Source organism: Schistocerca serialis, chromosome 1 (genome assembly GCF_023864345.2).
Source record: "Schistocerca serialis cubense isolate TAMUIC-IGC-003099 chromosome 1, iqSchSeri2.2, whole genome shotgun sequence".
NCBI lineage: Eukaryota > Metazoa > Arthropoda > Insecta > Orthoptera > Acrididae > Schistocerca > Schistocerca serialis.
The window spans coordinates 778,830,366-778,858,356 of record NC_064638.1 but is presented as its reverse complement, the minus strand read 5'-3'; the positions used below and the strand labels follow the sequence as shown (position 1 = coordinate 778,858,356).

Genomic DNA, 27,991 nt, shown 5'->3' with positions numbered 1-27,991 from the left:
TACTTACGTGAAAGTTGGTGTATTTCCACCGGTGAAATTGAATGAAGGTTTTGCATTAGGGTTGAATGTTGGTGGACCAGCAGGCTGCGTTGATGAAAAATTAAATCCCGAAGTTGCATTCTGACTTGCTTGTGCACCATTTGCTCCTTGGCTTGAGGTGAATCCAAAAACATTATTGTTTGTCTGCAAATTCTGTCCAAAAAAGGGAGATCCTGTAAATCCTGTATTCCCACTAGCCCCAAAGGCTGGTGCAGTTCCAGGTCCAAAAATAGCTTGTCCTCCAGATGATGAAGTTGCTGAGTTGGAGCCAAAATTACCAAATCCAAAGCCAGAACTCTGTCCTGCAGGAGAAGAGGTGTTGCTAGCTCCAAAGCTAAAGTTTGGGGGTTTTACTGCTGGTCCAGAAGCATCTGTAGCACTGTTCTGTGTTGAACCAAATGAAAATGGCAATGAAGGTAATGATGTATTAGAAGAAAAGACAAGTGGTGCAGATCCTTTACTGCCAGTGTCAATTGTTGGTTTTGTAGTAAAAGTTCCAGAAACTGAAGAACTGAAGCTTGGTGCAGGTGTTGTTACATTACCAAAATTCTGAGTACTCGTTGCACCAAATGCTGGTGTTGTTAGAGGAAAGGCTGGTGTAGTTGCCGGTACTCCAAACTGCTGTGAAGTAGTTGATGGTGCACCAAATCCTGACAAGTTTGTAGCAGAAGCACCAAAATTTTGTGCTGAATTAGTACTGAATGTGCTTACTGTTGACACAGGGGTACCAAACCTCTGTTGCAATGATTTCTGATTACCAAAGAGGGCAGTATTTCCTGATGCAGACACTGTTGATGCATTTGCAAATACTGATGTACCACCATTACTTTCTGAAGTTGCAGTTGCAGCTGTGCCAAAATTCAGCACTGGTTTGTCACTACTGAAATTAGTGGTGGCCGTTGTTGGCGTGGAAAAGCTTAGGGCAGCTGATGAACCAAACTGTGGAGTAGTTGTGATAGGGACTGATGTGAAACTTGATGTAGAGGCAGTACCGACACCAACACTAGATGTATCACTTGTAGTCACTGCACCAGAATGTTGCACAGATGAGGTCACACTTCCAAAATTCTGAGTAGTCAAGGGCACACTGAAGTTTACTGGTGCTACAGAAACACTTGTTGCAGCCACTGATGTTCCAAAAATTTGTTGCACAGTGTTAGTGGCACTAAAGGCTAATGCTGTTCCTGATGATGAAATCTGTGAAACTGAAACAGGTACACTTGCAGCTGAAGCAACAATACCGACAGGCTTTTGTAGAATGGAGACAGATGAGCCTGAATCCTGAGTTTTGTTTGGAATATTAATTGGCAAACATGAAACTGAATTTGTCTGAGGCCCTTCAACTAATTTTGTTAAATGCTCCTTATTGGTAAACACTGTGTTTGCAGTAGTTACATGAACTGATTTGGCAGAGGCTTGTGATGCTCCAAAAATTGAAGCATCTTTCTCGGATTTTGATGTGACCTCATGAGCACTTTCAATCTGGCTGGGTTTAATTGATTTCTTTTCACTATCACTTGCTTCATTTGTAGACACTGTCCCTCCATTATCTTCAGATGAGGTTCGAACTGCAGCATTTGACACAGCCTTGGTACCAAATGAGAACAACGAAGGTGATACTGTTGAAATACTTTCAGATGAACTACTTGGCATTAAGAATTTGAAATTCACCACTGCAGATTCAGAGGATTGTTTATCACACCCACCAGACAAATGACCAGCCAAAGATACATCAGAACTTTTCTCTTGGTTTTTGGCGTCAGCATATGGTAAATCTGATTTCTGTGTCACTTTCACTATTTTACCCTGCTTCTCACTTAATGATTCATTACTTTCTTTCGTAGCTGCAAGCTTTGCAATGTTGTCATCCGATTTACACACGCCATCTCCAGAAGCTTTGCCTACTGCTGATGCGTTTGTCTTTATCTCCACAGGAGGAGGAATACCAAAAGTAAACACTGCTTTCTTCTCTGTATTTGTATTTTGAAAGTTGCTTTTCCCATTGTCTCCCATACCAAATGTGAATCCAGATGCTACTGCAACGGCCTCTGTTTTACCGAACGAAAATCCTTTTGGAGCAGAATCAGATAGTGCTGTAGTTTGTGATTTATTTATTCCAAAAGTAAATTTGCTAGCTTCTGCAGGGATATCAACATTAAACTTCAAAGTGGACTTTGCAACAGCTGATCCAGGTTTTAGTTCCTCACAAGCAGCACATTTTTGAGCTTCATTTTTGTTTCTTATCATGCAAGTTGGACACTCCCATGTGTCCGTGGGTTTCAAAAATTTTCCAATAACTGTTGACGTTCCAGTTTTTTCTTTTGGTTTACTTGTTTCACAAGCCTGACATTTGGATAAGGTTTCAGGATTTTTTATCCAACATGTAGCACATTCCCACGTAGTTTTTATTGGCTTTGTAACGTCGTTAGATACTTTTTTACTTTCGTCTTGTAGAAGTGTTTTCTCTTCAGCCTGTTCCAGTTTTGAACTTTTGTCCAGTTCTTTGGAGGAACTGCTTTTGAGTTGTTCCATGCTGTGAGAATAGGAAGAAGATTTTTGTGGTAATTCACGTGGTTCTGTACATGCAATGCATCTAGATGCACTGGGTTTGTTTCGTATCAGGCATGTTCCACACTCCCATGTGTCATCTGCAGTTTTTAAAATACTTCCCCAAGATGTAGTTAAACTTACATTTTTACCACTTCCTGAAGGTGTCCCCAAAGAGTGCAGAACTTCTCCATTTTTAGGACTAGTTTCAGGAACATTTCTGCTAGGACCACTGTCACCTTTTTCCCCTTCTGCTACCTTAGTCTGCGGAGGTGCACTCTTTACTTTATGATCTACTGAAAAAAGAGAAGCCTGCTGGCTACTCCCAGAACCACTAGTCACAGAACCAAAGAAACGTGTTTCTTTTACATTGCTGTCAGATAGGTTTGTGTCCATTTTTGGCTTAAGAGGAATGTCCATCACTGGATACCGGCTTTTATCAGTACTTAATGAAACTGTATCAAAACAGTTTTCACTGACACTTAATGGTTCACTAAACATAAAAGGTTTTTCAGATGATGCTGTCCTTGAAAAATCTTGAATTGTAAAAGGAGTTGCAAATTTTAGAGCACCAGCCGATGTAGGCGGTGGGCTGAACTGAGGAGGAACTTCAATATCAAACTTTGGAAGAACTGTGATGGGCAATGCAATACTTGGCAGATTAACTTCTTTTACAGTTTCTTCCTCTTCAATGTTTGTTTTTCTTCCAAGTACCTTTCCTGATCTAGAGTCATCTTTGCTCCTATAAAAGAAAAAGAAAATGAAGCACAGATAATACATTTAACACAATTATTTGTCAACACCTGTACTACTGTTAGAAACATCTCACCTCAATTGGTAGCTGCTATCTTTTGTTGACGTAGCTATTAATCTAGCAGACTCCAGGGAATCTTGCAATTTCTCACGACGACGTAATTTTATTATGTCAGGTACAGTAGGAATGGTCAGCTGACGCAAGGAAGATTTTTGTTCAGTTACTGGTGGATCGAACCGTGAACGCTTAGAGGCCAAAGCGGGTAAAGATGGTGAATCTATCATCATTTTTTTTGCATCCTGCACTGGGGATGCAAACTGCTCCAATGCTTCCAAGATACGACGGGTTGTTTGACTCATTGCTGCCATATCACTTGATTTACTTGAGGAGCCACTGTTTACTGGCTGGACCTCTATGCTGGATCTTCTAGATATATGTAGCTGCAAAAATAAGAAAGTGATCTGAATCAGAAAGTGATAACATACTTTAAAGGAAAGACTATCTTAATATCAATAGAACAGCTCTAAAAGCAAAGTCATTTGCACAAGTATGGAAAAATTCATGATACCCGTGTAAGGACAATTCAACAGTTGAGGAGGAGTCAGAGTAGGACACTCAACATTTTAATTGCTGTCTGGTTTAAAGATGTACAGCACCATCGTCATCAGCAAACTGATTTTCAAGATCCAAAAACAGAAAAGATCAATTCAATCCCCACTACTACTAACAAATCAGAAAACTGTCTAAATCTATACCCCTTTAACAAACCAACCTGGAATTATTTTTGCAGACTAGTCATAAAAAGTGCAGAACATTTGTTCCTTACTGCCCCTTTCATGCTACTTCACTATCAATAGCAACCTTCGCTGCCATTTTTGCTGTAATTCTGATTTACTTCCTCTCATGAACAATCTTGTGCAGAATAGAAACAGAAACATAAAAAATATAGCACAATTATGCAATTCAAGCAAAGTGAGCTGATCAAAGTTCATCGTTCTTCATAATGAGTGCTCCACTCACTATAATGGAATTATTCTTGGAGATTTAAAAAAACATCGTCATGTTTTCTATTTTTTACTATAAAATATTTGTCAAACTTACAACACTACTCACAAATCACACATAAGAGCCATAAATATTTACCACGCACGTTTTCTCATCTCATACAGCAATAATTTCACATTTTTATGTCAATAAAAAGCAACCACCTCCTGCTTTATTCCCTTCTTGCAGCGGTGTACCGTAGGTTTCTAGAAGAGCGTAGTGCTCCAAAGGATTGGAAAAGGGCACAGGTCATCCCCGTTTTCAAGAAGGGACGTCGAACAGATGCGCAGAACTATAGATCTATATCTCTAACGTCGATCAGTTGTAGAATTTTGGAACACGTATTGTGTTCGAGTATAATGACTTTTCTGGAGACTAGAAATCTACTCTGTAGGAATCAGCATGGGTTTCGAAAAAGACGGTCATGTGAAACCCAGCTCGCGCTATTCGTCCACGAGACTCAGAGGGCCATAGATACGGGTTCACAGGTAGATTCCGTGTTTCTTGACTTCCGCAAGGCGTTCGATACAGTTCCCCACAGTCGTTTAATGAACAAAGTAACAGCATATGGACTATCAGACCAATTGTGTGATTGGATTGAGTAGTTCCTAGATAACACGACACAGCATGTCATTCTCAATGGAGAGAAGTCTTCCGAAGTAAGAGTGATTTCAGGTGTGCCGCAGGGGAGTGTCATAGGACCGTTGCTATTTACAATATACATAAATGACCTTGTGGATGACATCGGAAGTTCACTGAGGCTTTTTGCGGATGATGCTGTGGTGTATCGAGAAGTTGTAACAATGGAAAATTGTACTGAAATGCAGGAGGATCTGCAGCGAATTGACGCATGGTGCAGGGAATGGCAATTGAATCTCAATGTAGACAAGTGTAATGTGCTGCGAATACACAGAAAGATAGATCATTTATCATTTAGCTACAAAATAGCAGGTCAGCAACTGGAAGCAAGTTAATTCCATAAATTATCTGGGAGTACGCATTAGGAGTGATTTAAAATGGAATGATCATATAATGTTGATCGTCAGTAAAGCAGATGCCAGACTGAGATTCATTGGAAGAATCCTAAGGAAATGCAATCCAAAAACAAAGGAAGTAGGTTACAGTACGCTTGTTCGCCCACTGCTTGAATACTGCTCAGCAGTGTGGGATCCGTACCAGATAGGGTTGATAGAAGATATAGAGAAGATCCAACGGAGAGCAGCGCACTTCGTTACAGGATCATTTAGTAATCGCGAAAGTGTTACGGAGATGATAAACTCCAGTGGAAGACTCTGCAGGAGAGACGTTCAGTAGCTCGGTACGGGCTTTTGTCAAAGTTTCGAGAACATACCTTCACCGAAGAGTCAAGCAGTATATTGCTCCCTCCTACGTATATCTCACGAAGAGACCATGAGAATAAAATCAGAGAGATTAGAGCCCACACAGAGGCATACCGACAATCCTCCTTTCCACGAACAATACGAGAATGGAATAGAAGGGAGAACCGATAGAGGTACTCAAGGTACCCTCCGCCACACGCCGTCAGGTGGCTTGCGGAGTATGGATGTAGATGTAGAATACAGCAACACATTTGGAACTGTGGGGGTTAAGTGAAAATTTTCCATACAATACCTATGGATTAGAATAGGAGAGCATATTATGACTGCTCGCATACAAGTCAGCAGACTAATGACATTTTTAAAAATCTATTATTCAATCACTTCCAAACAAAAGCCACTCATTGAAAATTTCCAGCTTTTTATACAGACATTACTAAACAAACACTGTGTTCAATGGCAGTAACTTAGGAGGCAAATAAAGATTTTTTTGTGTGTAATTATTTTTCTTTGTCTTACACAAAATCATCCTCCAAATTTTAAGAGACTACACAATATATGTCCTCCATCTATATCAAAAATAGGTGGTAAGTAAATTCCTCTAAGGAACATAATTTATATGGTTTTCACACCACGAGGAGTTTTCACATGACATAGAATAGCTTCAAGCCTGCCTCAGTACTATTAGCCTTATTACCAGTCCGCGTAAACACCACATAAAAAAAGAAAAATTAAGAGTTTAACAGTTTCTCAACAATAGTATGGGGTTTTTAAAAATGACTGAATACCTAAATCTGCATGAACACACAGGAAATTCATCCTTGCTTCTTCCAAATGCAAGGCCAGTGACTTAATACGAAAAGTGCAACAGACTACTACTTTTGCTGCACTACACCCAGTTACTGCATACATTATACTACTGGTATCAACTACCCAATCACACATACAATATTAAACTGTTGGACATCACTAACTTTTTAAAAATCTCTCTCAAAATTTCTCCAAGCTCAAAAATAATGCTGAAAGGATAATGCCATATAAAAATAGAACAATGTGCCTGAAGATTTACGTGAGGATACTATGCCTCCAAGTGATAAAGTAATATTTTATGCTATTTAAAAGCAGAAGACAACAGCTTTACTGGGTGCAATACTTCTGGGTGCAATACTTCTGGCCTCAATAAGAAGGTGGGTTTACCAAACACAGTGCTTCACTACACTTAGTCCCATATAAAGTGAAATGCACTAACCTTATTTCAATCTTTGATGGTAGACCACCATTCTTCTATAGGCCTAAAGTTTAACCCTAGAATGACAGAAAACGCTTAAGTGATCTACCTGTCATACCTTTTCCTTCGATGTCATATCTAATTTTTGTAAATTGTTTATAAAACCATTTAAACTTTCCGCTTCTTTATAATAATATATTAGGATCTACAAAATAATTATATTTTCTTGCACATTTCATTTGCTATGCCTTGAATGGCAAGAGGGATCAATTTGACACCACTGCAATTGCTCTTCTGAATATTTGTAAATAATCCAACAACAAAGCAGCAATAATCAGCAATCACCTAGAGTTGTTGTTGCTCAGTGCTGTGCCACGGCATATGCACATTCCAAGGTGCCGTAGTATATCATGACATTCACTATTTGTCCATGAAAGACATTTTCAAACATGTCATGAAGGAAAGTTACAAGTCTCAGAGAATTCCAAAACTGAATTGAAAATTGAATGTACTGACTAAAAATGAAGATTTTATACCAGAGACAAGTGAAGACCCAGACACTGTGTTTGAGAGGAGGATTCAGATGCTGATATATGTCAATCCTCACCTCGTTCATCACATCAGGCCCAATTGAATGACTCTACAAACACAATCAATAGGGATCGAATCTGGTGGGAGATAGACAATTTTGCATCTTCTAGAAGGAGGTCAGCTGTGAACATTCTATAGAAGAGGAGGTCCCACTATTTATGTTTGTCAATGAGCAGATGACTCTTATCAGTGCTTCCCATTTTTGATGAAGCAATGCTACATCTCATGATAAAATACACAGAATGAAATGCTTAAGAAAGTACTAAAAAACATTGCATGAGCCATGTCACCTGACAAACCGGAAAAATTGACAGTCATCATATATCCTCAGGGTGTCAATTGTACAAAAGTTATGTCTGCAGATGATCTTTCACTGCATTCTTCAGCGACAACTTTCACAGGAGATTCTCAAGATTTCTTGGTTACAATTAAACGTCACCTACAGCTGAATGCCTGCCAGACAACAAATTCACTTCTTTATCTGAAATTGGGGAAGTTCAGGAAAACAATATTCATTATTACTGCCCTGAAGAAAATATAACCATAGATGAGCAACTATTACCAAGCAAAGCAAGATGGCGGTTCATTCTATTCAGGCTCAATAAATACGGTATAAAATTCTGGATAGCTGTTGATGTAGCGACAGAGTATATATGTAATGCTTTTCCCATACCTCAGAAAACAGGGCACACATAGTGAGAAGCAACCGCTCAAGAGTATGACACCATGGCTCTTGGAGCCATTTCTAAATCTAGGAAAATACATGATTACAGACAATTTCAAATCTCTTCAAATTGCCAAGAAGCATAAAGAAATGGTAACTTTATTAGTTGGTACAATGAACAAGATCTGTTGTGAAATCACAGGTGAGATAAAAAGGCCAGATGCTGAAATACATTACACCACCATCCTGCACCAGATTGGCAACACAAACTGCACCTTGACTGTATGCCAACGAGAGTAGAACAAAAATGTCATTCTTCTGAGAACACTGCATGCTGAAACAGCAATGAGGAAAGAAGAAACGCAAAACCACAACATTCTATAATTCAACAAAGTATGAAGTGTACGCCACTGATCAAATATACTACAAAGGTTGTATGCAGACGATGGCTCATGCAAATGTTCTACATCATCTTGGACATGACAATGAATACATGCATCACCTACAAAATAGTAATAAACAAGAAAATGGAAAGGAAGCAGTTCATGCTTCAGCTGCTGAATGAATTCAAAGGAACGAAAGAGCAAGAAGAAGAATGACAAAAGAGGTTACGAAACCAAAATCATCTAGAAAGTGGTAGTAGTGCCAAATCAGACTGCAAAGGCAGCAAGACCACTGCCATCTGTGCAAAGTGCTACAGAGCCATGTGCAGAAAATATGCACATAAAATACTAGTCACTTGTGCTAAATGTGCCTAGCAGATTACACTGACTTCAATAAAAAATACAATAAAGCCCTGTGTCGAATATGTGTGAGTTAATGTGGACCACATACATTTTCGTTTTTCTTAAAGAATATATTTTTTTAACTGATCAACATCAACTCAGTCCCACTCAAAGTAACCCCTCTCAGATAATGAATTTGTGCCCGTACTTTTTCCAATCTTGGTAGCTCTTCTGGAACTCACTTTTCATTATGGTATACTGGTTATCCTTCAGCAATCCTGTTTTTATCTCATCAATGGTAGCAAAACAACGTTCTTTCACAGTTCTGTTCAGCCTCGGAAACAGAAAGAGGTCGGAGGGGGGCCATGTCCAGTGAATATGGTGGCTAAGGCACCACAAACAAGCATTGAGGTGTGAGCGGGAGCATTTTTGTGATGTAATTTCCACAAGTTGTTTTGCCACAGTTTTGTTCGTTTTCTTTGGATTGCTTCATACAAACAGTGCACAACTTCCAGGTAGTATTCCTTATTGACAGTACGACCATAAGGCACGAACTAGTGATGCACTATCCTAGTGCAGCTGAAGAAAGCATTATAAAAAAAAAACCATCACATATGATCAAACTTGTTGAATTTTTTTCAGTTATGGCTCTTCAAGTAGTTTCCATTGGGCCTTCATTTTGATGTCATACCCACATACCTATGTTTCTTCACCTGTTATAACCACCTTAATCATTGTCAACTTCACCCGGCAAGTCACAAGTGATGTCTATGCAACACTGTTTTTGGTCAAAATTCAACAATTTCAGAACCAACTTTACTGCTACACACTTCAGGCCCAAAACACCCGAAAAACTTGCTTGACATAGGCCAAAGGATATGTCGGCACCTTCAGTGATATCTCTAGTGGTGATTCGCCAATTTTCCAGAATCTATTTCGTTACTTCTACCACACTGACATAAGTAACTGACATGCTAGAGCTTGACCCTCTTTGAAACAACACTTATACCACTCATAAATTCTTGTCTAGTGGAGTTGAATAAAGCCGTAATCATAATTTCGAATGTGGTGCTACACTTTATTCAACTTTCAAGTAAAATTTAATGTAAATTCTTTGATCCACTTTTATCAAAAGTAAAAATTCACCGAGCATTCTAAAACCTGTATAACCTTTCAAACTGTCAACAACAAACTAAATATTCATAACAACTGAAAATTTAAACATACTTTAGAAACGTGTTCCGAAAACAACAAAAAAAATTGAAAATCTGAAGTATGGAGCCTGCGAAATATATTTCCTGTTACTTTTTGATCACACCTCTTATACTGTGTGTTTCAGCTGGTTTCAGCAGTGTTAATGAATAATCAGCATGAGAATAACAGTAGCTTACCGTTTTAGATAAGGACACTGTAACACTTTACTGACTATATCCACCTATAAATCCAATGCAAATCAGCACTGACTGTTCTTCACTGGTGTAGGGAATCTCAATGGTCTTGAATGTGACCAACACAAATTTTTAAGCAATCTGTCTCTGGTGAACAAGGCTTAACCCAAGAAAAGCACACATATACAGAAAACTGAGGAACAACCATACAATGCTGTAGGGTAATTCCATGGAAATTTGACAAAAATGGGCATTTTCCTCATCCACTATCTTAGATTTGGATGAAACTTGGTTAACTTGTTCTCTCTACGGAGATAAGTAAATGTCTCATTCTCTCTATGGAGATAAGTGTTGTTGTCATGGTCTTCAGTCCAGACACTGGTTTGATGCAGCCCTCCATGGAGATAAGTAAACATCTTCTGGATTTTATCTCCCCTCATTTCCACTTTAAAATCTCAAAGTTGTGTATTCTTTAGTAAAGGATGGTAGGGAAAAATCTAATTCTTCCAGGGAAAACCACCAAGACAGGAAAAAATCTGTAACCTTATGTCATCCATGTTGGATTGTTTTTCAAGGAAACTGCGACTGTTCAAATAAAGCAATCTACCTGTTTCAGTAACTTTTTGTTTTCCTCCAAGATGTGTTTCAAGGGTTTATATGTTCATCTTCAGGTGGCAAACAGTGATATCTTGTTACACATGTACCAGCTGGATGCAGCTAGTTAGTTGGTTTGGTTTCTTTCTGAATCTGTTCCAGTGAACATTTATGACAAACTGCAGGATTCTGTACAATGGAACAGATTCAGAATGAAACCAAAACAAACAACTAGCTGCATCCAGCTGGTGCACACATAACAAGATATCGCCGTTTACCACTTGAAAATGAGAGTATAAACTCTCAAAACACATCGTAGGAGAAAATAAAAAAAAAAAATGATTGATACAGATAAATTGTTTCTAAAGAACTTTTAAAAAATATGTACTTACACTTTTGTACTTTATTGTAAAAAAAAACCAACAATGTTTTTTACATTGAAATCACATAAAGGGAAAAATACAGTCCCTAACATTCTTTTGCAAAAATATGCCTTATGATACGAGAAAATAAAATTAATGTGGTTTCGTTAAGTGATAATGGTTTTATTACCGAATGTACATATAGCCACCTCGGCTACATGCAGGTGAGGTGGCTATACAAACATTCTGTAATTAAGTTAACACACTGTTGCTGAACTTCAGCCTATATAATAGTTTTAAATTTTTTCTTGAGAATAATAATAAAAAAAAATTAAACAAAATTTCAAAGGTACTGAACAATATACTTTCGAAATCTGTTAATCTGAAAGAGATTAAACTCAATCTGACTCAAACTCAATCAATAATCTGAAAGAGATTAAACTCAACCAATATAACCTTCTTTTAAAATCATGCTTAAGCTAATTCATTTCTTTTCATGAACACCAGATACATTATACATAGTTTACAACAGTAATACTTTTTTCTGAATGGAGCACATACACTAAGTTCTTCAGTTGATACTTTAGGACATTCAACAACAAGAACATGAGAAACTGGAACCAGACAAATATCCTCTCATTTTGGTAAAATGACTTAGATCCTGGAGGATGCATAAATTGTACAGTGACATCATGTTTTGTTGTATTTAATTAACTGGTTACCCAATAGCACCACAGATTGGAATCTTTATACACTCCATATTCTTATGGGCTAAAATTTTCCCCTCTCAGAAAGGATGTCCAACTTTGTTTAAAGATGGGCTCGACATTACTATTGTCAAACAGTTCACTAAAGAGTTGAATGGCTTAAAATTACAGAAACTCCTGCTATCAAGAAGTGTTTGAAGTTCTGCAAAGCCAGAATGTGTCTGATACAAAGTGCCTTAAGGAATAAAGTGAAACTTAACTTTGGTGATGTAAATATTACAAAACGTAAACAAATCTACAATAGTATTTGATTTACTATGGGTCTTTGTAAACTTCAATCTTGTGCTAATCTTTTAGGTTCCTCCTACGCTATCACACTCAGTTTTTCCATAGCTACTTGCAAACAATAACCACTCAGCACAGATATTAGAACTGTTTTGATAAAGATGTAGATGTATAAAATTAAATTTATTTTATTATCTTGTGCAGCTATCACTAAAATAATTTTTTAAATATTAGAATGTGTTCTTTGATGATTTCAGTCACAGCTTCTTCAATTTTGTGGACCACAAAGACATCATGTTTCATGTCATCAAATATAAGACACAGACACTTAATCTTTCATTTTCAGTACATTATGATTAATTATATCAGAATGTACAGCACATGTCAAATGTCCTAGATAGTGAAATAGTGATTTTCACTTTAGTCCTTTAATACTAGGGTAACATTTATATCAGATGATTTTTTTCAAGTGTCTTACAGAATTTTAATTGAGGATGTGATATGATGGGGACACAACGGGGAGGTCTTTAGGGTCCATATGAAAATGTAATGAGAGGGTGATGATAAATCAGAATTCAAAGAATTCTGAAACTTTAACTGCATTAAAAAAACAGCAAAACATTTGTCACACACACACACACACACACACACACACACACACACACACACACACACACACACACAGAGAGAGAGAGAGAGAGAGAGAGAGAGAGAGAGAGAGAGAGAGAGAGAGAGAGAGAGAGAGACAGAAATACGAAAATCATGAAATATGTCAGGTTTCAAACTTGGACTAAAAAAGAAAGAAGTTGTTAAAAGAATTAAAACAGCGTACCAAAGTGCTGTGGTTGACTGATTGATGTCCTTAATTAACGTATTAAATACACATGCAGGAGTGCAACCTCTTCTGTACTGCACTAAAATGAATTACTCTGGCTCCCTGTAGGGACCAAGGCGACGAATGGTTAAAACCCTGGATTTGGGATTGTACTTTCTCCACACTACGTGACTCGGCACACATCGCACGCAGATCCGAAACGACCTTGTTGCTCATGGACAATTGGAAAAAAGGTGTTCTAGAGGTGCACAAAGAACAATATGGTATGCAGGTGAATTTGGAGCTCCGATTAACTTACATGCCTGATGCAACATGAGGAGTTGCCATCAGACTGTAAGACGCAGTTCATCAGCCTCAGCACAGAGACTGGGCATGGGGCTGGTCCAACGTGCACCGTGGACAGACTAATGGTGAATAGTATCAAGAAACTTCAAGTAAGAAGGCCTCTGCGATATATACACTATGCACCCACAGTCTAGCCGTGGATGCATGAAAGTCAAGGATATAGCCAGGATTTTGACAAAAGGGGAGGGGTCCGATTTAAAAGATGATCTTAAAAGGGCTATGTTTTTCATTTATTCTGTAACACATTTGTTAACTTTGTGTACATAATTAGCTTTCAGAAGGCTTTCACACAAATAGCAAGAAAAGCTTTTCTTAAAACAGTATAACATACATTCTCAACAATATGACATTTCTGAAACCAAGTCAGAATCCCTTCAGCACATCAAAGCAGCCCAAGTTCCTCAATTCAAACTCAAATTTTATTAAAATATCTCTATTTTCATTAAAATTTTAATTGCATAATCAAGAACTTTTTTAAAAATTACTATTTCAAAAGTCAACTTGAAACTATAGCTACCAAATATATTTATAAAACAAAATGGAAAACACAAATACCGTGAGTTATAGTTTTTAGATTTTAAGATTATATAACGTATTGACTTCAATTAAACTTCTAATATATGCAATCTCCTACATGAGTTCATATTTATCCATGATAATATGGTGATACAGTCTTTGATGCTAAGAAACTCCTCTACAATGTACAACAAATATTGTTGTTTATACGTCATTTATTTACAAATAAGTAAGACTCTCTGCAACAAGGATATTATGAACGAGACATTTCACAATAGAACATCAGTCTTGTAGTAAAACTTGAAGACTTGATATATCGTCGTTCCACAAGCGAGCCATCTTTATGCACAGATACGTACCACAAATTGATGATTGCTAGCACCAGCAAATGTAAATATCGCTAAACTACGCAAATTGCCAAAATGTTACTCAGACCAACATTAAAATTAAATATCGTCTTTCCAAGAAATAAATAACTTAGCCCAAAATCTAGATAAATGCTGTTACAAAACGTAACAGAAGAATTATTTTATACCATTGTTTCTACAATGTAAAAACATTACAGTTTGAAGATAATAACAGAACACCCGAAAAAGAATAAAAACTACCAAACAAAAGTATGCAAATAAAAATAATTAATTTGGATATATTAAATCAATATTTAATCCACAGTTCCGTCACACAAATCGTTATACACTCCTGGAAATTGAAATAAGAACACCGTGAATTCATTGTCCCAGGAAGGGGAAACTTTATTGACACATTCCTGGGGTCAGATACATCACATGATCACACTGACAGAACCACAGGCACATAGACACAGGCAACAGAGCATGCACAATGTCGGCACTAGTACAGTGTATATCCACCTTTCGCAGCAATGCAGGCTGCTATTCTCCCATGGAGACGATCGTAGAGATGCTGGATGTAGTCCTGTGGAACGGCTTGCCATGCCATTTCCACCTGGCGCCTCAGTTGGACCAGCATTCGTGCTGGACGTGCAGACCGCGTGAGACGACGCTTCATCCAGTCCCAAACATGCTCAATGGGGGACAGATCCGGAGATCTTGCTGGCCAGGGTAGTTGACTTACACCTTCTAGAGCACGTTGGGTGGCACGGGATACATGCGGACGTGCATTGTCCTGTTGGAACAGCAAGTTCCCTTGCCGGTCTAGGAATGGTAGAACGATGGGTTCGATGACGGTTTGGATGTACCGTGCACTATTCAGTGTCCCCTCGACGATCACCAGTGGTGTATGGCCAGTGTAGGAGATGGCTCCCCACACCATGATGCCGGGTGTTGGCCCTGTGTGTCTCGGTCGTATGCAGTCCTGATTGTGGCGCTCACCTGCACGGCGCCAAACACGCATACGACCATCATTGGCACCAAGGCAGAAGCGACTCTCATCGCTGAAGACGACACGTATCCATTCGTCCCTCCATTCACGCCTGTCGCGACACCACTGGAGGCGGGCTGCACGATGTTGGGGCGTGAGCGGAAGACGGCCTAACGGTGTGCGGGACCGTAGCCCAGCTTCATGGAGACGGTTGCGAATGGTCCTCGCCGATACCCCAGGAGCAACAGTGTCCCTAATTTGCTGGGAAGTGGCGGTGCGGTCCCCTACGGCACTGCGTAGGATCCTACGGCCTTGGCGTGCATCCGTGCGTCACTGCGGTCCGGTCCCAGGTCGGCGGGCACGTGCACCTTCCGCCGACCACTGGCGCAACATCGATGTACTGTGGAGACCTCACGCCCCACGTGTTGAGCAATTCGGCGGTACGTCCACCCGGCCTCCCGCATGCCCACTATACGCCCTCGCTCAAAGTCCGTCAACTGCACATACGGTCCACGTTCACGCTGTCGTGGCATGCTACCAGTGTTAAAGACTGCGATGGAGCTCCGTATGCCACGGCGAACTGGCTGACACTGACGGCGGCGGTGCACAAATGCTGCACAGCTAGCGCCATTCGACGGCCAACACCGCGGTTCCTGGTGTGTCCGCTGTGCCGTGCGTGTGATCATTGCTTGTACAGCCCTCTCGCAGTGTCCGGAGCAAGTATGGTGGGTCTGACACACCGGTGTCAATGTGTTCTTTTTTTCATTTCCAGGAGTGTATGAATGTCTTCCATATCAGTTATCTTTACACGATAAGAACAGGCAAATTGCAAACTGAGTTAATCAATTTCACTAAAAATATTTTAATGTCGTACAATGAAATGAAAATAATATTTCCTTATGCTATTCATGTTGTATAAAATCAGAGTATTCACTGAAGATTAGACAGATCTATAAACTAAACAACTATTTGTTTTACATGAAAGATGAACTACTTAGATAATTAATTATTTAAAAAATGTTTGCTGTAGTTGGCACTTATCACCAGTTTTATTAAATAACATTACATTTGTTGTTATGATTGTATAAGTACCACAGAGTTTAATTTGATAATTAAAATCTTTGCCCCCTCTTTTGCCATGAAATTTTAAAAAATCTTGATTATTGCTGTCAGGGCTTTTGGAATAAATAGACCTGACACTGTTTTGTTTGATAGAGAAGCTAGAACAATTTTTGGTGGCAAAATCGCAAAGGATCTGGAATTATTCTAGCCTACACTTTTCTACATTTCCTCATTTTAATCTCCATCTGTCACTTCTGGCAATGCAGAAAAATAATTTTCTGCATTAAAGAATGTCCTGACAGTTAAACGTTTGATCCATAATAGGAGAATTTGGATTACTACTTATTTATTGTATGGCTTTTGGTGCTGAGATTTCCCGAAGAGATATCTGACTTGCCTTTGATTTAGCTCTTTTCATTTAATCACAGTGGTTGCATCTTTAAGGGAATTTGAATCTGTCAGTAGAGAAAGGAATTCTGAAAGAATTGGCTCCGGCCTATGGTAGAAAACAACCCCAGAATTTGCCTAAACTGAATCGCAGCATTACCCTGCTAGGTAATTAGGCTATTATACTAATTTTAACTTACCATAATGCTAGTGGACAACTGAAAAATGTTTTCCTCTTCTTTCTTGTTACATACTTATAAATAATTAGAAACCATCATAGCAGCAAGCAATACAAAAAACAGTAAACAACAGCAATTAAATTAAATTTAACTGCAAATAAGAACTGAACTGACTAACAAAACAACAACAACTGAGCTTCAGTAAGGCTAACAATGTACTGTAGTTGGTAAGGAAGGAAGAAGGATTGGGTTTAATGTCCTGTTGACACCGAGGTCATTAGAAACTGAGCACAAGCTCAGATTGTGTCAATGATGGGGAAGAAAACTGGCCGTTCCCTTTCACAGGAACCATCCCGGCATTTGCCTTGAATGATTTAGAGAAATCTCGGAATGGCCGAACACGGGTTTGACCATCGTCCTCCTGAAAGTCAAACTGGTCTTGGCTAAAGTAGGGATAGGTGATAACAGATTGTGCTATCGATACATCAACAGATTAAGTCTATTGATGGCCTTGCTGACTATCAATACTGCATATCCTTTTTCGTCATACCTTTCAATTTCATTACATGGCAAAAGGTTGTGCCTCATTTCATTTGGTGATAGGGGCATCCAGATCTCCTGGACTATACCTTTGACTACATCCTTCTGAAATCCCTATAAAATTGGAGCAGATGTACCCTGTCTGCTCCCCAAGACCTGTGGCTAAGGCCTACAGGGTACTGGCTTTCATGTTCCTCAGGTGCAGCAACCATGACAATTTGGAGTAAAAAAAAAAATGATGCCCAGAAATCTCATGAAGTCTTTAAAATGTAGAATGGTATCTCTCATACGCAAGCCAGGTAAATTAAAATTACAACAAGAATGATTAAAATCAAAACACACACACACACACACACACACACACACACACACACACACACACACACACACACTTATAGGAAGAAAACTGAAAACCTGTCTTAGCAGCCCACTTCTCTAACCTCCGCACAGCAAGCTGCAACTGACGAGTCACTGTTGCAGCAAAATCATTCATAAATAAGGAGCATTTTAAAGGGCTCTTTACCGCAAACATGATACTGTTTATAGTAAAGAGCGTAATAGTTAAGCTTGTCTCCAATGTGGACCCTAAAGAAAAAAACACTCAGGAAAGACCATACGAAGATGGTGAGGCAGCCACGAAAGCCCCATTGATGAAGTTACTCTAGAATACCATTTGTCCAAGTAGTGTCATACGCTTTACTGATGTCAAAGTAGATACCAGCACAGTAATGTTTACACAGGAAAGCCAGCCACAATCAGAGTAGCTTGACGACATGGTTCGAAATCTCCACAATCCACATTGAGAGTGGCTAAGGAGTTGTCTGATCTCTAACAACCAGATCGGATGATGGATAACCATTCGCTCCAGGCTCTTTCCAACACAGATTGTTAAGGCGATACTCCAGTAACAAGTGGGACATGTGCAGTCCGTTCCTCATTTGAGGAAAGGGATCAAAATTGCCTCTCTCCAATGGGTGGGAAGTAAACTGTCTGTCATATCAAATTAAAACATTCAAGGAGGATTTCCTTTGATGCTGTAGGCAAACGTCAAAGCATGTAATACCAGATTTGGTTGTGACACGGTGCAGTATCACCAGTCTCAGACAATGCCAATTCCAGCTCCCACATGGAGAGATGGTAGTTGTAAGACTCAGGATAGTTGGATCTGATGTCCACGTTGCCCTTCTCTTCAGTAGAACAATAGCAGCAAAATGCTGGATCCTGACTGGCATTAGCAGTAATCTTTGCAAAATGCTCCACCAATGTCTGCGTGATGTCTCCGGGCACTGTCTGGAGACACCACTGTTTCAGTTGTCTGGAGACACCACTGTTTCAGCACTGCTGCTATTGGCAAACAATAGTGTTTGCCAGAAAACCTGTTGATGGCCTCACATACTTTTGTAGAACAAGTGGAACGGTTGATGGAGTCCAGGAACAAACAATTGCTGTGATATTTTCTTGCTCTTCTTAATCAGGTGTCAAGTCTTGGCTCTTGCGACACAACATGCTGCGACGATGTCTGCTGTTAGGTGGTACTTAAACCATTGAAGAGTGGTACAGCTCTCTGGATTGCTGACTGGCACTTACCAGACTACCAAGGTAAATGTTACCCCCAAGAGGAGCTGACAACTTTGGGATGGATAATTCTGTGGCATGATGCAATGCGGTCCACACATTCCTGGACACTGCCACAGTGTTCGAAGACAGCCAGCTGGCTGAACAGTGTCCAGTTAGCCCTGCTTAGCATCCATTTCAGTGGCTTCTGTTCAGGTAATGTTCCATCCACAGTGGGAAGTGGTAACTGGAATTAAGGTCATCAACTGCTTCAAACTCAGAAGTCTGCCTGGGCAGGAGAGCAGAAAGAGAGATCGATGGCCAAGAACAACCCAGTAGCAGCCCAGAAGTGAGTGGGACTGCACACCACCTGAGAAATCATAAGATTCTCCAAGACTCAACCACTAGGGCAAATATAGTGTGAGCTCCATAATATATTTGACATCTCTTTGTAGGAGAAATGGTTGGGGAAGTTGTTCCTTAAGATCTACCTCAAAGTCTATTCCATCTTCTGGTGTTTTTTTTTGTGGTTTTAGGGTGCACAACTACAGTGGCCATTAGCGCCCAGACTAAATTATGAATGCACTGCAAGGCACAATGTTAAAACAGCAACTAAAAAGGACAACACTATGGCTAAATGGCTCTAAGCACTATGCGACTTAATTTCTGAGGTCATCAGTCACCTAGAACTTAGAACTAATTAAACCTAACTAACCTACAGACATCACACACATCCATGCCCGAGGCAGGATTCGAACCTGCGACCGTAGCGGTCGCTCGGCTCCAGACTGTAGCGCCTAGAACCGCACGGCCACTCCGGCTGGCGACAACACTATAAAAGGCACATTAACAGGCAAGGGATTAAAAGAAAACAGCATAATCAAATGTCCTTAGACAGGTTTGTCAAGTGGATAAAACGAAGAACGCGAGCAGCTGCTCCTGGGTCATCCGCTAAAATTTCGTCCAGAGTACATGGCAGGCCAAGATCAATGCGCAGTGTATTAACATTCAGACAGGACGTTAAAATGTGGCATACTGTCAGCAATTGCCCACATGGGCAGAACGGTGCCGGCGCAGCCGTCAGCAGATGGCGGTGGCTGAACCGGCAGTGTCCAATCTGTAACGGGGCCAAAACAACCTCCTCCTGCCGAGAAGGACGTGAAGAGGTCGTCCAAGCCGTTGGGAGAGGTTTCAAGGCCCGAAGCTTGTGTTCAGTAAGTGTAGACCAATCAGCATGCCACAGCGATAAAATGCGCTGACCAATCAGCATGCCACAGCGATAAAATGCGCTGACAAATGACCCTGCTAAAATCAGATGAGGCACACAACAAGAAGCTGCCTGAGGCTGGAGGACCGCAGCCTTGGCCGCGGCATCTGTAGCTTCGTTCCCAGGGATACCGACATGGCCAGGAACTCACATAAAGATAACTGGAGAACTGTCGTCCACCAGCTGCTGAAGAGTGTGTTGGATCTGGTGCACTAAAGGGCGAACCAGAAACGGATCACTGAGGCTCTGGATGGCGCTCAAGGAATCAGAGCAGATGACATAAGCAGAATGTCGGTGGTGGCGGATGTAAAGAACAGCCTGATAGAGGGCAAATAGCTCAGCTGTGAAGACCGAACAATGGCCATGGAGCCGGTAGTTGAAACTGTGTGCCCCGGCAATAAAAGATCACCCACACTGTCATTGGTCTTAGAGCCATCTGTATAAATGAAGATCGTATTAATGAACTTTGAATGAAGTTTGACAAACCGCGAGTGGTGTACCAAAGCTGGGGTAGAAACCTCCTTTGGGAGCGAGCTGAGGCCAAGGTGAACGTGAACCTGAGCTTGGAGCCAAGGTGGCGTTTGGCTCTCGCCCACTCTAAAGGTTGCAGGGAGTGGAAAATCAAGTTGCTGAAGGAGGCGACGAAAGCGAACTCCAGGAGGTAGCAGGGCAGATACATACAACCCGTATTGACGGTTTAGAGAATTGTCAAAAAAGGAACGATAAGACGGGTGGTCGGGCATTGACAATAGCCGACAGGCATACCGACAAAGCAGTATATCGCGCCGGTAGGTTAGTGGCAATTCACCGGCTTCAGCATGAAGACTCTTGACGGGACTAGTATAGAACGCTCCGATCGCAAGACGTAACACCCGATGTTGTATAGCGTAGAGGTGGCATAAGATCGACGGCCGTGCAGAGGAGTATACAAAGCTCTCATAATCCAGCTTTGAGCGGACGATCGACCGATATAGGCGAAGTAGGACGGTTCGATCCGCTCCCACGACGTACCGCTGAGAACATGGAGGACATTTAGGGAACGGGTACAACGGGCAGCCAAATATGACATGTGGAGACTAGCTAAGTTTCCTGTCAAATGTAAGACCTAAAAGAATGGGAGAGCAACGGGACCGAGATGTAAGGACAGTGGGAGAAATTCTTCGTAGCGCCAGAAGTTAATACAGATCATCTTCTCGGCAGAAAAACGGAAGCCATTGGCGACACTCCAGGAGTAAAGACGGTCAAGACAACGCTGAAGACAGCGCTCCAGGAAACATGTACACTGTGCGCTGCAGTAAATGGTAAAATCGTCCACAAAAAGGGAGCCTGACACATCAGCCAGAAGGCAATCCATTACTGGATTGATCGCTATGGTGAAGAGAGCGATGCTCAAAACTGAGTCCTGTGGCACCCCATTCTCCTGGCGAAAGGCTTCGGACAGGACAAAACCCACACGTACCCTGAACTTTCGATCCATTAAAAATGCAAGAATAAAAAGAGGGAGGCGACCGTGAAGGCCCCATGTATGCACGATGCGGAGAATGCCCGCCCTCCAACAGGTGTCGCAAGCCTTCTCCAAATCAAAGAACACTGCCACTGTCTGGTGCTTCCGCAAGAAGTTATTCATAATGAAGGTCAACAAGGTAACCAGATGGTCAACAGCAGAGTGGCACCTACGAAATCCACATTGCACATTGGTAAGTAGGCATCGAGATTCGAGCAGCCAAACCAAACGAGAGTTAACCATTCATTCCATCACCTTACAGACACAGCTGGTAAGGGAAATGGGTCGATAACTGGAAGGCAAGTGCTTGTCCTTCCCTGGCTTAGGAATCGGGACAATCGCCAGCATGTGGGAACACGACCCTCAATCCAGATGCGATTATAAATACGAAGAAGAAAACCTTTATCTGCAGGAGAAAGGTTCTTCAGCAATTGAATAGGAATAGAATCAGGCCCCGGAGCGGAGGACCATGACCGGGCAAGTGCACTTTCGGGTTCACGCATGGTGAATGAGGCATTATACCTTTCATGATTTGAGGAGTAGAAGTTAGGTGGCCTTGCCTCCTCTGCCTGTTGTCGGGGGAGGAAGGCAGGGTGATAATGAGCAGAGCTCGAAACCTCTGCAAAAAAATCGGCCGAAAGCATTGGCGACATCCTCAGGGGCCACAAGGACGTCATTCGCGACCGTCAAGCCAGAAATGGGTGAGTGGACCTTAGTGCCAGATAGCTGGCACAGGCTACCCCAGACAACAGAAGGAGGAGTAAAACTGTTGAAGGAGCTTGTGAAAGCAGCCCACCTGGCTTTCTTTAATAACACGATGACACTGCGCACATAATTGTTTATAATTAATACAATTCGCCATCGTAGGGTGCCGTTGAAAGGTGCGTTAAGCACGTCGACAAGCATGTATAGTGTCTCTACATGCTGCGGTCCACCAGGGGACCGGTACGCAACATAGAGAAGAAGTAGTATGAGGGATGGAATATTCAGCAGCAGTGATAATGACTTCCGTAAGGTGTGCGACCTGACTATTGCAGCTTGCGAAGTTTTGATCCTGAAATGTCGCCCTGGAAGAGAAGAGCCCCCAGTCTGCTTTGGGAATGTTCCAACTAGTTGAGCATGGAGATGGGGTATGATGCAGGAGATCGATAACACAAGGGAAGTGGTCGCTCGAATACGTATCAGAAAGAGCGTACCACTCAAACCAACATGCAAGTCGGGTAGTACATATAGAGGGGTCTAAATGGGAATAGGTGTGTGTTGTGCCCGAAAGAAAAGTAGGGGCACCAGTATTGAGGCAGACAAGATTGAGGTGGTTGAAAAGGTCTGCTAAAGGTACGTTGTCCAAGACGCGACGCACACTAGCGACTGCGACAGGTTACTACGTGATGACGGAAGTTGCCTACTGGCGTATGCGCAGTTCGAGTTTGAGATGTGACGCGCGACTGTTGCGGCAGCACTGCACCAGTGAGCAGTGTTGCGATGGAAGTCGGACGACACAAAGAAGTACGGCTGCCAGAGGTGTCGAGCCAGTCAAGGAAAACTGAAATGAGCCACCCACAGGATGTGATGCTCTGTGAGTTGGTCTCACAACATCCTTGCCTTTACGATTTGAAGAACCCTAAATACAGGGACACTTTGTTTAGAGACAGAATTTGGGAAGAAATTGATGCATAGCTGAAACTGGCAGGTGAGTGAAATACATATTTTTTCCCACTAATGCAAATTTTTCAGTCCTGTTATCAAAATCAGTATAATCCATGCAGATGTAGAATTAGAATGATGAAAATGAACTTGGAGGTTAATTTTCGCATTACTCCTTTTTTGTGACAATAAAAATTGAAAACGGCAAGTACATTATAAAATGAACAATCTGAAGTACAACGAGAAAGTTACATTTTACAATACCTTCACTTTGAAAGTAAACGGTAGATTGGTGTCTTGATGATACCTTCCCGTTGTGAAAAACCACCACCAGATTGTTGTGCAGCTTTCTGTAATCAATAGGTGTTCGTTTTTGAGGATGGCGTTTCTCAACAGATTGCGCAAACAGTATGCTGCAATAAGTAATTTGTCACATTCACTTCAATTCATTGGTAGAAGATGGTGCTCAAAAAACTTGTGCCAAAAGTGCAAAACTGTTTTACAAGGCCCTTCTGGTCTGACACAGTTCACAATTGAAATTCGTCTTTTGTAAATCCTGGAGTCATCTTTTGAGTGCAGCTTGGCAAGATTGAATGTTCATGTCATCCATAACGATGTATGCTGTCAGAATATAATAATATGGAAGGTCATTTGGATGGGAATAAAGAGTCAGTCGGCTATGAAAGTTGCCTTAGCTTGTTCCAAAAGTTTCTACATGGGAGAAACTGACAAGTATAATTTGGGGAAATTTTGTGAACAAGCACGGACATTATTCCTCCCACATTTCTGCCAGAGTATACTGTAGACGTTCAGAATGAAAATTCTAGAGATGTGTAAGGTGTAACCCTATCTTGTTGTCAAGAACTTAAAACAATGCAATGACGCTAGCGTGCGCTTATTGTTAATAAACTTATCTTTCATTGGAATTTTAGGTGAAATGAGCAAAAACAGATGGGAGGAATATTCGGGACCCGTATCAGAGAAATAAACGAGAAAGAAAGCTTGGAACAGGTTCACATGCCTCAGCAAAACCAAGAAAATGGATTCTGCTTGATCACTTGGCTTTCCTGGAGACAGTTCAACAGGAGAGGCAGTACATATATTTGTTGATTTTAAACACACTGCTTTCATCTGCACATCTGTTTCGCTTCTTTGCTATTGTAAATAATAATTTTTGCCTCATATTGATATATTTAACGAGCTACAACCAAAAATACTTTGTTCCAGATCTATCTCCAATATTTCTCAATCGGAAGAAACACCTGACAGTATAGTTTCTGACATTATAACTGATTTCGAGGAGAATACAGACATTGAATCTCCTCAGCCAGAAACGTCTGAAATGACAGAGGTGGAATGCACAGTAGATCTAGGTACAACTTCCAAGCAGTTGAATCAAGAACCTCGTCCCAGCGGCACAAACGTACGTAAAAGGAAGAACTTGCGTTCTGAGGATAGAATATTTGACCTGCTCGAAAAACGACAAAGTGAGCGGGAAATGGAATTTGAAGAAATAAAAAAAAGATGCCTGGAGACAAGTGCAAAGGAAGATGATGTCGATTTGTTCTTACGCAGCATGGGCCTGACAATGAAGTCATTCCATCCTACTATTTTGGCAGAGGGGGGGATCTGCATTCTAGTGATGGACATGCAACTTGAAAATGAAAAGTTTCAGACTACGGCAGAACAGCCTAAAACTATCTGAGGCGATTGTACCGTAAGCGACACGCACGGTATATTTTCTCTTTTGTAAAAATGTTGCTTCATTTATAAAAGTGTGCAGTTCTTTTTAAAATGCATGTTGTTTCATTCAGTTTCACGATTTTTTTTTTTTGTCATTTTAAATCAGTTACAAATATGAAAATAAACTTGCTTATAGTGTTGAAAATTATTCTTTTATTTGTGGCACTACACACTGAAGAGACAAGTACATTATAAAATTAACTATATTAATAGGAAATATGGCTGTCCTTCATCAAATGATTATTACTATAATCATTTGTTGTTCTTGCCTGGGGTTCAATATCTGTTTTGCCAAGGTACAGAACCTTCATTTGCGAAATAATCTGTAAACTGCTTTCTAACCTGGAAAACTTCAATTTGAGAGAAACCGCCATGAAGTGTAATGGCAACTAAGTTTTGCGTTGGTTGCTGCAGCGTTTTATCCTCAGTGTAGTAGGGTTCCCCATTTCTCTCAAGGTAGGCATCTCTCAATAGATTATGCGAACAACTTGCTGCAATATCTATTTTATCACACGTAGTCACTTTAACTGCAATTGGTTGGTAGAATACTCTGAAAACTTGGGCCAGGAGTGCAGAACTGTTTTCCGAGACTCTTCTGGTCCGACACAACCTGTAATTGAAAATTCTCTTTTGTGCATCCTGGCGTGCTTCACTTCTTGTATATGGTTTCATCATGTGTTTGCCAAGACGGAATGCTTCATCACCTACAATGATGCATGGTGTCACAGTATCAGAATCTGGAAGAGCAGTTGCAGGAGGATAGAACTCCGTTTGGCTAAGCAAGGTCCCTATTTTTGATTTATGTAAGATTCCGCTGTCTCCTTCTTTTCCATATGATCCAACATCTATCATTACAAACTTATATTTTGCATCAACAATAGCTAAGAGAACAGTAGAGAAATGCTCATGGTGATTGTAATAAAGTGATCCAGAATTAGGTGGGCAAATCATTCTAATTTGCTTGCCATCTACAGCACCGACACAGTTTGGAAACTGCCATTTGTTACAAAATTCCCTTGCATTTTCCAAAAGTTTCTCTTTTGAAGGTACTGGCAGGTAAAGTGGAGAAAGTCTGTTGACAAGTGCGGTGAGTACTTCTTCCACTAGTCTACTGATGTATCCTGTGGAGATTCGGAAGGAGAATGCTAAGGATGTGAAAGATTCTCCTGTTGCCAAGAACCTGAAAATAAGGAACCCATTAAGCTACTATTTTGAATAGACTTAGCTTCCATGGGATACTAGTGAAATATGCAAGAACAGACGGAACATTTTTGGGACTTGCTTGGAGAAATAAAAGAAAAATAAAGCTTGGAAAAGGACCAGTTTTTTGCTAATGTGGTGTTGGGAATAATAATTGAAGCCTGTGGTTGATAATTTTTTGTTAAGATGACCATGTACATGTGTAATGAAATGCATAACAGTGTTTGCTGAAATAATTTCATTCATACCAATTCAGTCAGTCGGTTTTGTGGTGCACCATTAAAAGTAGCTTAGGTCATATGAACGAAGGTAAATGTTGTGATGCTCCTTGTAGATTCATCTGTCTCATGTAGGATATAGATGATGTGTGATAAGTAAAAGAATATTGTTTTCCATATTCCCTGGAATACGGTTTATGACCGAATCTGATGAATTTACGTAAATGTAAATATTATAGGACACATTCTCATGCATTTCCTTACAACTTTTGTTGATACATTTAACAAGCTATAACAAGAGAGACTTTGTTCCAGATATGTCTGCAATATTTTGCTCTCACAGTTGAATGAAATGATAGACAATACGGTTTCCATCGCTGGGACTGATTTTAAAGACAATACGAAAGTTGAATCCATATCAATAAATCTGATAAAAGCCTGAGAGAAAAGAAATACAAGCTGCATCAAAAGTTTCAGATGAACATACAATTGTTCTGATCCCAGCGCCGCAAATGTACATAAGATAATAAAATTACACGTACCTCAGCGTCACTGCGAGTTTTTCAGCTGCACTGATAGGTTTCTTGATCCGGTTGCACGATTTTCTCTGTATGTCAAAACAAGTATGTCCAAAACATGAGCAAACTGGCTGACAATCTGAAATAATGTCTGAATTTCGTATCATCATTTAAAAGGTGCCTGTTAAACAGCCTTCATCACCACGTGTCGCAAAAAGACAATGAACCTCCTCCTTTTTCCTTTTGTTGTGGAGCCACAACAACGTTACTGTGTCATTGTCTTCTTCTTGCTGTAAAATATCTAAGTACTTTAAAGTGAAATCGAATGTGGCTCTACTTCTCTCCATCATGTCAATGACAGACCGCAGCTTGGGAAACAACACGCCGCTACTGACAAGTGAAGGTCAAATACAGCTGAGCGACAGATGGCATACCCATCCGTACTTATCGCATGATGTACTATGAAGCGACAATGCGATACTCACTGGAAGTAATACTCAAACCCAGTGTCGCTATGATTTACCTACCACATCAAATAAAAAATATAATTGATGGCAGGGCGATATTAAACTAATTTGAACATTTTTCCACTCTGTTGAAAAACGTAAATTTTTGACATTTGTTGGTTTTGTTAGGACGTCTACTTCTACTTGGGTATCCTCGTCCAGGTTCAGAAGAAAATACTAGAGGTGAGTAATTTATCCTCTTCCCAAGAATGAGAAGAAAGTATATTGAAGGCAGTATGTCTTTACTTTTAAGAAACCTACATTTCGTGGCATTTTAAATGAAATTGTCAAGAGCATATGGAGAAATATTAGTACCTCATACCGGAGAAATATACGACATAAAATGGTTTCATTAGGTCCAAATGCGTCG

General features: G+C 40.5%; 1 protein-coding gene across 1 annotated transcript in view; it reads right to left on the bottom strand.

Moving 5' to 3' along the window:
- The window catches only part of LOC126483190 (nuclear pore complex protein Nup153), a 104,701-nt gene that overhangs the window by 22,072 nt on the left and 54,638 nt on the right, over nucleotides 1-27,991 (bottom strand). Inside the window, exons 7-8 of the mRNA XM_050106597.1 lie at nucleotides 3,416-3,780; nucleotides 8-3,328 (exon numbers count right to left, since the gene is read on the bottom strand). Of these exons, the coding sequence (XP_049962554.1) occupies nucleotides 8-3,328; nucleotides 3,416-3,780 (3,686 nt within the window). The remainder of the gene's footprint in view (nucleotides 1-7; nucleotides 3,329-3,415; nucleotides 3,781-27,991) is intronic.